Source organism: Sinocyclocheilus rhinocerous, unplaced genomic scaffold (assembly GCF_001515625.1).
Source record: "Sinocyclocheilus rhinocerous isolate Xijiao unplaced genomic scaffold, SAMN03320098_v1.1 scaffold603, whole genome shotgun sequence".
Classification (NCBI taxonomy): domain Eukaryota; kingdom Metazoa; phylum Chordata; class Actinopteri; order Cypriniformes; family Cyprinidae; genus Sinocyclocheilus; species Sinocyclocheilus rhinocerous.
In genome coordinates, this window is record NW_015656630.1 from 748280 (window position 1) to 762245 (window position 13966).

The 13966-nt window shown below is 35.4% G+C and overlaps 1 protein-coding gene across 1 annotated transcript in view; it reads left to right on the forward strand.

Moving 5' to 3' along the window:
• The window catches only part of postna (periostin, osteoblast specific factor a), a 24477-nt gene extending 10527 nt beyond the window's left edge, over nt 1-13950 (forward strand). Inside the window, exons 8-22 of the mRNA XM_016528276.1 lie at nt 3066-3278; nt 3433-3567; nt 5881-6029; nt 6276-6412; nt 6734-6864; nt 6959-7093; nt 9230-10069; nt 10697-10762; nt 11049-11141; nt 12172-12231; nt 12317-12376; nt 12460-12522; nt 13098-13184; nt 13265-13306; nt 13499-13950. Of these exons, the coding sequence (XP_016383762.1) occupies nt 3066-3278; nt 3433-3567; nt 5881-6029; nt 6276-6412; nt 6734-6864; nt 6959-7093; nt 9230-10069; nt 10697-10762; nt 11049-11141; nt 12172-12231; nt 12317-12376; nt 12460-12522; nt 13098-13184; nt 13265-13306; nt 13499-13542 (2255 nt within the window). The 3' untranslated portion in view covers nt 13543-13950. The remainder of the gene's footprint in view (nt 1-3065; nt 3279-3432; nt 3568-5880; nt 6030-6275; nt 6413-6733; nt 6865-6958; nt 7094-9229; nt 10070-10696; nt 10763-11048; nt 11142-12171; nt 12232-12316; nt 12377-12459; nt 12523-13097; nt 13185-13264; nt 13307-13498) is intronic.
• Nucleotides 13951-13966: the final 16 nt, after the last annotated feature.

The following is a 13966-nucleotide window of genomic DNA, read 5'->3' on the forward strand; positions in this document are numbered from 1 at the left end:
CCATACCCTAGCCCAGTCAGGTGTGCCATGAAAAATGATCCAAACTTAATATCTCTATTATATTTAGTTATTATTATTTTAAATCATAGGGTTTTTACAAATATTTAACCAATAATAAAACTTCATAACGCCATTGGATCCTCAAACTGTCAGCGAAACCTCATAACTTCACCCCGCCTCCATTCAGATTGACGCGCCGCGCACAGGAGGAGACAGCGCTTTTTTGCAATGCAAGGGTAACGTTAAATAAATAACTGACGTTTGAATAGTACCGCGTTTTCTTTACTCAAACACTATGTCTTTAAAGGCTAATGTTTTTGTGTGTTTGAAGAGTGGAGAAGAAGTAGGCTATTTGCCATGTAGTTGTAGCCAATATACTTTTTGTACGTTTTAAATATCCTGTGCATATCGCGCTTCATCATTTATATCATGAGATTTTGGCCTAGTGTATTAAACAACAAGAAAAACTAAGCACCCATATAGCTACAATAAACGTTATATAACCTGTAAAAGTTGATGAAAGCGTAATGCGATGCACTTGATCAGATGCGGCCGTTATATTGACAGACAAAACACAGATCTCCGTCATTCGCTGGTCAAAAACCTTGTTAACTCCACTTGAGCTTGATTTTCATATAATGTTAAGTGCAAATGTCTGATACAATTCCAACACTGACGACGCAGTGTTTAATTGTTGATTTTTCCCCTTTCTATCTTTTTCCCCTGTATGCTACTTCAGTGCTTCAGTGTGCCATGGGATTGCTTTATTTATCAACCCCCACCTATATTCAAAAGCAAAGACTAGCTTTGAAGTAAACATTCAGTTCTTCTGAGGGCAATTATCTCAAGATCTCACTTATGTAAATGCTGTGTGAAAAAAGCAAATCATTAGAGCAGATCAGGCATCAGGGTTCTGGTTTAAAGGCCTACGGCACACCGAGTGATTTTCTTGTGTATTTTGTCTACTTAAATTCGATTTTTTAGCATGCCTCATTTTAGGCTATAAGGGAAAGACCACACAAATGTATAAAGTCAGCATTACATCACTTCTGGCTCTTACAGGATCTGTGGCCCTGTCCAAATGGCTCACTTGATGTGGACCTGTGGTCTTGTGGACTTTGCTCGCATGTGTACATGATGTCCACAGGACCCTAGCAGTGGTTCTCAACCTTTTTGACTCCAAGGCCCGACTTTCCAAGACAATAATCAAAAGCCCTCCATTTAGGCCAGGGTATTTCTGGTACTTCTGCTGTAATGACAAAACTTATTTCCAAACTTTTTTGTTTACAGAAACTATAGGAGTGGCAATATCTTAATAATGAAATTAATTCCAGAAGTTTTAAGAACTGTTTCAAGAAGGGTTCATGCTCTTCACATTTGAGATTACAGGATAAATTTGTGTTTTTAAAAAAAATTTTTAGTCACAAACAGTACTTCCAATAAAATATTTTAGAGCTTGACAAAATTATATAGTCAATATAGAAATAGCCTCTTATGATTTTATTAAATGTATTAATTTCCATCACTTTTTCATGTCTAGAAATCATGCTTTTAAAATTCTCGCATATATCCAAGTTTTCTAGGAATGTGGGAACCCAGGGCCTCATATTATGCACAATTGAGCAACATTTCAACTGCTTTTTAATTATTACGTCACTGAAATGAATGCATTTATGTTAATTATTTACTGAAAATAATAATTCTAGTAATAATTAGTGCCGGGCAACAATTAATCGCGATTAATCGCATCCAAAATAAAAGTTTTTGTGTACATAATATATGTGTGTGTACTGTGTATATTTATTATGTATATATAAATACACACACATGCATGTATATATTTAAGAAAAATATGTTATGTTTATATATTAAATATATTTTTATATAATATAAATTATATGAATATAAATATATACATGTAAATACATGTAAATATTTTCAAAATGTGTGTGTCTTTATATATGCATAATAAATATACACAGCACATACACATATATTATATAAACAAAAACTTATATTTTGGATGCTATTAATCGCGATTAAGCGTTGCCCAGCACTAGTAATAATATATGCGCTTGAATTTAAGATGAAGTGGAAATTTAAAAAGAGAGATGCATTTAAGAACATTTTTGTCTATACAGACGTTTTATAAATTGTTTAGGAATATTTCGAATCTGTTGTAGGTTCACATTTAGGATCATTATATGCACATCTATATTAATAAGGGGGAAATGCAATCTCAATTAAAGGGACAGTTCACCCAAAAATGTCTGTCATACAGTAATTGGTAGTAATTCTGTTATTAATTACTCACCTTCATGTCGTTCCAAACCCGTAAGATCTTCGTTCATCTTCGGAACACAAATTAAGATATTTTTGATGAAATCTGAGAGCTTTTTGACCCTGCATAGACAGTGAAGCAACTGACATGTTGAAGGCCCAGAAAGGTAGTAAGGACATTGTTAAAATAGTCCATGTGACATCAGTGGTTCAAGCGTAAAGTTATGAAGCTACGGGAATACTTTTTTGTGCACAAAGAAAACAAATATAACGACTTTATTCAACAATTTCGTCTCTTCCGTGTCAGTCTTTAACACACGTTCACGAGAGTACCACGATGCATGCCACAGCTGACTGTTACCCAATAGCCCATGTGGTAAAGTTTAGAAGTGTAGATGAATAGGACCTGTCTTAAGAAGGTTGTTTTGATTTGGATTTTGGTTTGGCAAAGCACTTAAAGTTGTCAGACTGCACATATATGTACAGCTTAAACAGATGCAGGAAATTGGCGAAATAAGCTCAGCTGCTGGGAAAGTGATATCACAGTTGATGTAAGAGTCTCAGCTCTCCACCACATTGCCTCCGCACAGGAAGAACTGGGCGGGTGTCCCATTGGACAACATGAGCTTCTGTTTTTTTTATTGTCTCTGTCTAGTGGTCTATATCTTGATGCTTACTGGACTGTGACGATAAAGACATCTCAACAGTTCAGGTCAGCGCACTGTTTATCGTTCGATCTGTCGCTTAAACTTTCTCCATCTCTCTTCATCTGTTTATTTTTCAAGCCCTTTTGAAGTACCACCTCCTGAACTCAGTGCAGTGCTCTGAGGCCATTATGGCGGGCTCCATCTATGGGACTCTTGAGGGCAGTAATATTGAGATCGGATGTGATGGCGAGAGCCTTACAGTCAATGGTATCAAGATGGTGCTGAAGAAGGACATTGTCACCAGCAATGGGGTCATTCATCTGATCGACCAGATGCTCATGCCTGACTCAGGTGAGACTCTGTACCTGCCCACTGGGTTCAGCCTGACTTTATTTTTACATCCTTATGTCGTACATTTGTATATATTAAAAGATACAAATTTATTGTCACTGATATAACATCTAAATCATTTAAAGTTGTGATAAGTGTGTGTCTTGTCTTGCAGCCAAGCAGGTGATGGAGCTTATAGGAAAATCTCAGAGCGTCTTCAGTGACATGGTGTCTGAACTCGGCCTGTCTGCCGCCATGCAGCCTGAGACTGAGTATACTATTCTTGCACCACTGAATGGAGCCTTCTCTGGTGAGCTGACCTCATGACTCTATGAGCAAAATACAGGATGTTTCTGCTGAGATAACTGTGAGCGCTCACCAGGAGTCTGTTTTTCAGTTTTTGTTTTTCTTTTGGAGGAGGCCTGAATAAACTAATGAGAAATATTTCAAATGTTACTATGCACTTTTTTTTTTTTTTTTTACAAAAAATATATGCATAAATGAATGTATAAATAAATATCATCATAACTGTATAATTACAATAATTAATCATTAATTAATTAAAAATTATTTTATTAATTTGATGTTATTTTTAATAATTTATGTTTATATATTATTATATTCATTATATTATATTTATATATAATTTCAAAAAATGTAAATGAAATCATAATATATAATTTCTAAAAATGTAAATGAAATCATAATGTAATACAGAGACAAACACGCACTCACTCACTCACACAGACAGACAGACAGACAGATAGATAGATAGATAGATAGATAGATACAAAAAATAATTTTAAAGCATTTTAACATAAGGCTGCAAAAGATGAAAAATGTATCATTTGTATCTTCAGTTTGTTGTTAATATAGGTACAATTCATGTAGTGAAGACCATATTATATCCTCAAGGTGAATTATTAACAGCAATGAGCATGGGCTATATGTGAATATATGTTTCAAATGTCATTATTTAAAGGGACGTTTACCATCAAAATCAATTGCATAGATGGTCTTTATCTTCAATATACCTGGTTTTCCCCCTTTTATATAACTGTACAATTCCTGAGCCATAAGACACAGTCCCCTAGAGCTTAATAAAGAATTTTACTGCATTTCACAGATCTGCCAGTTGGCCGTGAAGACATATTGATTCTGCTGAGGAGACTCATCAAATACATGCAGCTGAAGGTACAGCAGAACACACATCATATCTGAACATTGACTCACATTATATAACATCCATTACAGTTCAGTACATCACCGAACAAACACACATACCAGTTTTATCAGTTTGTTCTATTTTTTGCTTTGGTTTGTGTGTAGTTTGTATCTGGATACACCTATCATGAGATTCCACTTACATTTATCAGTAAGTTCAGTTTCATCCCCCATTTCTCTTTTTATGTTCCACATAACATAGCATATGGATTACATTGGACATGCTTTTTATTAAGGAATATTGTGTTTCGCCTTGCAGAGAGGACTATAACCACACATGTCATTGAGAAAGGTATACATTATTTTCTCATCCACTTACTGCTTTTCTACATCTATAAGCATTTATTCAGTTTTTGCAGTTTTTCGATTTGCAATACTGAGCTGAGCTCTAATTGTGTATTTACGCAATCATTATCCAATACAACAAGCCTGAACTTTGCCTCAGCTGCATTTCAAGAAAACCGATTCTTCATAGAGCCCCAGAGAAGAGCGAGCACATGTTATTCTGTTAGCTGGAACCAGCACTGGCATCTCCTCTGGCAGTCGCTGGACAGATACAGCCAATAAAAAGGCATTAGAGACAAGAGGATTTTGCCTCAGACCATGGCAGGAGACCTATGTGTTGTTGGGTAGGAGTGAATGTCAGAGTTCAGGATGGTAAAATTGAAATGGAATTTATGTAAATTGATGTTATTGGAAACTTGGCTTCAAATGTGTATTTGAGAAGGTAAAAAGGGATTAAAGCTTAGGTAATGGCAGTGTTTTTGAGAGTTACGACTTAAAGCAGAGCTTTGGATCTCAAACTACAGTAGCAGGCATTCACTGGCTACCTTTCATCAAATTAAACTCCCACAATTTTGTAGAGCTAATATGTGTAATTGTCAGAGCCCAACATTGGTTCATCCAATACTTTAAATTTATAGTATAGAATATCAAAATACTGACAATAGCTAAAACTGTAAATCCTTTTATTTAACTTTTTCAATCATAGGACTTTGCTTTGCGAGGGTACGCTGTAAAAGACCCAATCCCATAGCGGGACTCTTATTTATTAGTAAATGATCAGTGTTGGGAGTAACGCATTACAAAAGTAATAATATTACAGTAGTATATTACTTTTTGCTGTAACGCAGTAATATAACGCATTACTAATCAAATTTGGGTAATATTATTACTCGTTACAATCTCAGTAACGCAAGTTGACAGACAGACAGATAGATAGATAGATAGATAGATAGATACAAAAAATAATTTTAAAGCATTTTAACATAAGGCTGCAAAAGATGAAAAATGTATCATTTGTATCTTCAGTTTGTTGTTAATATAGGTACATTTCTAAATGTCCCACAGTCCAGTTAAAATGTCACCATAACTTAAAGTGTCTTCACCTGTCATGCAGATGAGGTAATGTCCATGGATCAGCGTCTCCTGAAGATTATTCTAGAAAACCACATTGTGAAACTTAAGGTTTCTCTGAGTGACCTCTACAGTGGCCAGCTTCTCGAAACCCTGGGAGGAAAACTCCTCCGAGTCTTCATTTATCGCACGGTGAGAGAGAAAGACTTAGAGAAAGAGAATTAGTGAAAGATTGAGGACCTGCAAACAATTATTGTGTAAACTCCATGAGTGAAAACAAGCACTTTTTAAATGTTTACTGTGCAGGCAGTTAAATGTTATACTCTTTTTTTATTTTCTTCAGTTCACAGACCTTAAAGCTGTCCTTGTCTAACTGTATTGTATTAGTGTCCAAGGCACAGCTATCATTTTATTCTCTTTTTTATGTGTGTGTTTTAGGCTGTGTGTATTGAGAACGCATGTATGGTCAGAGGCAGCAGAGAGGGCAGTAACGGAGTCCTTCATCTCATGCGATCACTGATCCAGCCATCCGAGACAACCATCTATGAGCTGCTCTTGAAAGACGGACGCTTCAAGTGAGATTATCATCATGACTTCACATGATTACTATTATCAAGTGTTTTATTATCTAAACTGTAAAAAAGTTAATTTATTAAATACAGTGAAAAAATAATTATAATTTAACAGGACACTGTCTGCATGTGATTAAAATCATTACAATTAACATTAAAATAATTAAAATAAAATATATAATGTTTTTCAAAAAGCATTCTAAAATACTATAATGTAAAATAAAATTATATTAAAATATTACATCAAAATTAAGATTTTTTTTTATTTATTTATTTTATTTATTACAAGCATAAATAATTCATAGACTGGCTGAATTATTCCAGAATCTTCCTGTCTCTGATGGAGAGTGCTGGACTGACAGATCTACTGAAGCAGGAGGGATCATACACACTCTTTGCTCCTGTAGATGCTGCCTTTGGCACCCTGACAGAGGAAGACATCACTCTTCTGAAAAGTAAACCTTTTGTTCTCTATTTTTTTTTAGATGATGTCCAACTTTTGCTAGGTCTGTTTCCTCACAGTGACATTATGACTATTCTGTTATCCAGGCGACATCAACGCCCTCAGGGTGATCCTGCTCTACCACTTTAGCAAGGGTGTCTTTATTAATGGAGGCTTGGAGGGTGGAGTGACTAATCTTCTCAAGACCATTCAGGGCCACAACCTTCAAGTGCTGTCTGTAAGTACACTGGGATTGTTATTTTAAGATAGGATATTTTATCGGTCAGGTTTTTTAGGCACAAACCAACTTTATCTGATTAAACACTGTAATTAGTGAAAATGTAGAAATGTCCTCAAATGTCGGCTTTATCCCAACAGTGATTATGATAAAGATGTCCCATAATGAGATTTTCCAGTTACAAGATTAATGTATAAAGGCCTTTGCACACTCCATAATAAAACTCTAGACTCTGAAAGAATGACTTTTAAATTTGAGCCAATACTAATATTTTGGTTGCACAAGAGAGGAAGGACCTGACATGCTGTTATCGTCAGACAATGCAATTAGACGCAGCACAAATTTCCTGTGTCTGTTCTCAAAAAATTCAATGAACCAAATCCAGCCCATTCACGTAAATCCTACCAGGAAACATACCAGCAGGTTAACATTGAGTATGAAGCTGACTTGATTATAAAAAAACATACATCATCTCATCCTAATTAGGGCTAAGAACATTTCTCTTTTTGTGTTTGTGTATAGCTGAAGGTCTATGACATAGGGCATTTTTGTGTGTGTATTTGGAGCATTGCTACAGCGGTAACGTCATAACTTCCAGACAGTTTACTGCATCAATCAAACACGGCTCAAAGCTCAGAAACGCCTCTACCTAAAAAATCAAGAATAATAGGTCTCCTAATGTCCAGACACTTCCTTTGCTGAAAACAGATATCAGCACTGTAAATGTAAATGTACTTTATACGCAAATATCTCACTAACAGAGCCAAAACAAGGAAATGACCTCTTAATAAGATGTCCTCTTAATAAGTTATATTTGTCTGTATGTTTCAAAGGGTTTTATAAAATCATCCCACTTAGGCTTTTTTATTTATTTGTATTTATTATTTTTCTGTACATTTTATGTCTTTTATTTAGACAGTAACTAGTAATATATAATGTATTACATTTTGGAAGTAACTTGCCCAACACTGTAAATGATAGACAAACTTTTTCCATGAAAGATCTTTTTAATGACAAAGTTAGTTCTAAATGAAATACAGATGGGACTAATGAAAGTCAGATCATTTGGAGTCTTTGTACGGCTGAATTTAATAAGTTACTGTTACAGTTTAACATTTGCATGTGTCATTCATTTACTGATCTGTGTGTCACAATGGTTCCAATCTGTCTTTAAAACCACACAGAGTAGAATCAATATCATGTCAAAGTAAATGGGTCAACAGTTGATTAAATGTTGATTGTGTCAAACGTGTATATTATACTGTATGTACAAACATTCAAAAGTTTGGGGATATTTTTTGAAAGATATGAATACTTAATATTCATCAGGTACAGAATAAAATGATAAAAAACACAGCAATGACATTAATAATGTTAGAAAAGGTTAGTATTTCAGATAAATGCTGCTCTTTTGAACTTTCTTTCAATATATAAAAAAATCACAGTTTCCATAAAAATATTAAGCAGCACAACTGTTTTAATTATTAGCATTATCAGCACCTATGAACTAAACAAAAATGATTTAATTGCGATTGCTTACTTCTTCAATCCCTAATTTGGGTTACTGTCTGCAATGTAGTTTTATTTTGTACAGTTGTTTCTTATATACAGTCTGTTCATACTGTTTGAATTCCATCATAAATCACAAAGTACCATTTGAGCTGAGCCTGCAATCAAAAACCTTATGATCCTGATCCACAGCCAGTTCTTCCATGTGCACTATGTCTTAGCTCATCTTTGGCAGATTATACAAATTTATGTTTTATGAATCCAGCAGTAGCACGAAACGTGACCCCCGTTTCAGTGTCTAGAAAGAAAGGCCGGCCTGGTGTTCATTAACAGCTCTGACAGCGCCAGTGATTATTAATAATTGGCTTAGACCTCCATTCTCATCTTTGACTTACTTGTGGTTCATATCAGTAAAAGCAGCAAGGAGAAATGGCTAAATGGATTCAAAAACATTGGAAACAAAACTAACTTTAATTTAATCAGCATAATAGTATCTAAAAAGACAGTCATGCTTTATGCCAAGAAAAGAAAAATGTCTCTAAATCATTTGTTTTTCACAAGTACTGAGAAGATTTTGGGAAATGTCATGGTCTTGACATGCCACCTGATGGGATCTCTACCTTTCCCTCAGGTCCCAATGTCAAGGTGGTGATTGGTGAACCAAGCATCACCAAAGTTACACGTGTGATCAAAGGAGAATCAATCGTCACCAAAGTTACACAAGTGATTGAAGAAGATCCGAACGTCACCAAAGTCAGACGAGTGATTGGAGGAAAACCAAGCATCACTGAAGTTACACAAGTGATTGAAGAAGATCCAAGTGTCACCAAAGTTAGACGAGTGATTGAAGAAGATCCGAGCGTTACCAAAGTTAGACGAGTGATTGAAGAAGATCCGAGCGTCACCAAAGTTAGACGAGTGATTGAAGAAGGTCCGAGTGTCACCAAAGTTAGACGAGTGATTGAAGAAGATCCGAGCGTCACCAAAGTTAGACGAGTGATTGAAGAAGGTCCAAGCGTCACCAAAGTTAGACGAGTGATTGAAGAAGATCCGAGCGTCACCAAAGTTAGACGAGTGATTGAAGAAGGTCCAAGCGTCACCAAAGTTAGACGAGTGATTGAAGAAGATCCGAGCGTCACCAAAGTTAGACGAGTGATTGAAGAAGATCCGAGCGTCACCAAAGTTAGACGAGTGATTGAAGAAGGTCCGAGTGTCACCAAAGTTAGACGAGTGATTGAAGAAGATCCGAGCGTCACCAAAGTTAGACGAGTGATTGAAGAAGATCCAAGCGTCACCAAAGTTAGACAAGTGATTGAAGAAGATCCAAACGTCCAAATTACACGAGTAACTAACGGAGATCCAAGCATCACCATAATTAAAGAAGTGGTTGGAGGAGAACCAGGCATCACCAAAATTAGACGAGTTGATGAAGGGAAGCCGTCTGTTACAAAGGTCACAAGGCTCATTGAAAGTATGTCCAAACTTATTTAAACTCATCTGCTTCATGGATGGCCTGAGAGTGTTTCTTCATTGCAACAGATTTGAAGAAATTTAGCATTAGATCACTTGCTCAACAATGGGTCTACATGTACATCGGTGCCGTCAGAATGAGAGTCAAAACCGTTTTGTGATAAAAAAACATCACAAAGAAAATCCACAAGTAATCCACATTACTTGATAACAGTCCAAGACAGTTGTAAACTGGTTGATTTTGATATAAGAGGACAACAGAGGATGGACTTTTTCACTGGAGGATTATTATATAGCACCTTTATGGATTATGGACAGGTATTTTGGACAGAAGTGACAGAAGTTAAAACTTCTTAATGATAGATTTGTTTCTTACAATCACACAGCTTTCACTTCACAAGACATGAACTGATGGACTAGAGTCATGTGGACTATTTGTGGATTATTGTGATGTTTTTATCAGCTGTTTGAACTCTCATTCCGAAGGCGCCCATTCACTGCAGAAGATCCATTGGTGAGCAAGTGATTTTCTCATTGTTGGACGAACTATTCCTTTATGTAGCATCGTTAATTTGAAAATAACAAACCACTGTTTTTTTTTGTCATTTTTTTTTTTTTTTTCCCTCAGCTCACAGTGCCTCATCTGATGGTGAAATTGACGCTGAGGGAGAAATCAAGAGAATCATGGGCGAAGGTCATTAATTTTAACAGCTTTATTTGATTGTGTAGGCTCGTAGTTACGTTGTATAGTACATTAGGGTTAAAATGTCCAGTTGGTTTTTATCAAACATTTGAAAACTGATTCTTGTGCAGTAAGAACTGGATTAAAAAAAGAGACACAAAAAGTCTGTTCTCAAAAGAAAATAGACAAGTTACCAATACTTTAACAGTTTAGTTTGTTTCAGAATGGCTGAAAACAAAGTAGTTTTTGATATTCTGTCTGATAAAACATTAAAACATTGTGTGTCCATGTGTTGTAGATGTAACCAAGGTGCAGAGGTTTCAGCGTGGTGACGTAGACATCCTCCAGGACGAAGATATCAAACAAATCACTGATGCGATCACTCGGGGAGGTTAGTCCAAGAGAGTTGTGTATGAGTTATGGTTGACATATTAATAATAAATGGCTATATTTAAGCTGATATTGTTGCTGAAATGATAAAAGTTGCCCTTTCTCTGACATTAACTGCATTGTAGACTCTTTTTAGTGTTATTTTAATATAATTTATATATTAGTAAAGTATTTTTTAAATTAATTAAATTAATTTGAATTTAGTTTAAGTTTTAGTGATTTTGTTATGTGCTTTTCTATTTTAGTTTAGCTTTTCGAATTGAAGTTTCATCTAATTCATTTGTAGTTTATTTGATTTCAGCTTTATTTCAGTTAATGAAAAGAACATTTTCAATTGGATACAATTTGTGTATGTATATAATTGTATAAAAAGGGTGATCAAACTCAATGACACTGAATCGGTGAGCCATTTACATTTGAAAAAAGAGACTGTTCTTAAATCTTCCCCTTTAGCACAACTTCTTCAGATATGTCTTTCTCTTCTGCCAAACACTTTTACCCATAATCCTTGGCATATGCAATAATCATGTTCTTTCCCGTATTGTTTTTTTTTATGCCACTGAATCAATGTGATTTATGATTTTGAAGGGCTTTGGGATCTGTAAGACTCTTTTGTAGCTTCCTAAAGAGCTTGACATTTTTATTGAGAGCAGCTGTGAACGCGGTGGTTCATCCTCGTTTAGTATTGTTTAATGTTTGTTTATCTGTCTAATTTTATGCCCATGGATTACAATCTCTAGTTACGTAACAGAATAAAGCCCCATTGGTTTTCCCATGGCTCATACACATGGCTCTACTCCAGATGTTCTTGATTTAACTCCATACTCTATGGTTTTGATTCATTCTTGGCAAGATCGCACTTATGATTCAGCTAAAAGAAAGAATCAGTTTTAGAACCTTTAAGCAGTACAGCTAAAGTAAGATTAAGGCTTTCATTATTGACTATTACTCACTGATTTGGCTCATGGTTGGTCTGACTTTCACCCAGATGTTTGTGCATCCACTGTTCTCATGTCTTCTTGTTCTCAAAGGTGGACCAGGGATCACCACCATAACTAGAGTAATCAAACCAGGGGTCCAGGTTGTTGAAAGTAAGGCCTAATAAATCAAATGATGATATGATGTGAGTTACGTTTTGCTCAGATGTTTGTCATTGACTTCTGTTTTTGCTTGAAGCTGAACCAGGGCTCACCACATTTACTAGAGTAATTAAGAAAGACCCTCAGATCATTAAAGGTGAGACACAAAATATCAAACAGTGGTAAGATGCAGTTTAAATTTTCAAACCAAATCAAATATTCATCTTTTTGTATTCAAAGGTGCACCAGATGCGGAAACCACTGTTACCAGAGTAGTTCGACCAGAACCGCAGATAATTGAAGGTAAGAAATTATATTACACTTCTGATATTACAAATTTTAGTGTTTCATTTTAGTGTTTAAATATATATACTGTATATATATATAGTGCCCCAAATCGGCGGCGGTGCTGAGAACCACTCTCTTCTGTAGGACGCAAAAAGCCCGAGCTCTGACTGTAACTCTGGGTAGTTTGTTCGGAGACAGGCTCAACCCAGCGGTTGGGTAGAAAAAATAACCCAGCATTAAAAATGACCCAGCAACTTAGTTACAGAAAAACTACCCAGCACCTGGGTAAAAAAATATTTAAAAATAACCCAATAAATTGACCCAACAGGCTGAACCCAGCATTTGGGTAAAAAAAAAAAAAAAAAAAACTGCACCTGGGTAAAAAATATTAAAAACAACCCAATAAATTGACCCAACAGGCTGAACCCAGCATTTGGGTTACAAAAATAAACCAGCATTTTTTAGAGTGTAGTAACTGGCTTCAGTTACATTAATTATAATTATAAAAATCATAGTATCTGATTTAATATTATATATAATATGCATACATGATTAATTATTATTATTATTATTATTTATTATTCTTTTAGGACCAGATTTTTCAAAGATTGTATCTTTCAAGGACACTCCAGACCTCCTTGAAACAGAATCAGAGAGAATCACCAGAATCATCAAGGGTTAGTGATTTCACAACTGTGTGAATAATATGAGGACGGATCTAATGCCCAAGGTTTAATTGAATTATTTTTCTCCTCAGAGGGCCGTTATAAAAAACGAGCTGCCATCAGACAACCACAAGGTATGTGTTTCAGCTTTTTTTTTTTTTTGCTATTTATTTTTTTGCTTACAGTACACATTTTAGTATAGCATCTTTTTGTTCTAATACCCAATTTTACCATAATCCATACCTTCATAATACAAACAGGAAAATGAACCATAAATGTCTAGAACAGCTTTGTTTATATGTGTGTGTTTGTGGACTAAAACACAGGATCAAGGCGGAGAGTGAGGCATCACTCCAGACCCAGACAGTGAGATGAATGAGGCTCACTCTACCTGAAGATCCAAAGTGAAAGACAGTGTTGTAGAACAGTGTGTTTGTCCTGCAAATACACTGTTACTTCAAACCGCATTGAATGTTTACACATTACAAACCAATGCAGTAATATCTTGGATCTACGTGGCACACACCCCACTTCAACTCAGATAAGGGCTACTTGAAATGGTGGTGGTTATAAAGAGAGACATTGGTCATTTTTGTTTGTTTGTTTTTTAAGCTGTTTATATTGTTTCTTTGAATATATATATACTGTATGAGCCTGTCATTGAGCTTGTCGTGCACATGATATTTTGTGGTGCTTGCATTCAGAGACATGAATGCGTTTTTATCTGTAAGGATCAGCAAATCTTTGGCTGTTGAGTTTACTTTAAATTATGCGGCTTGTAACTTTCCATCTGT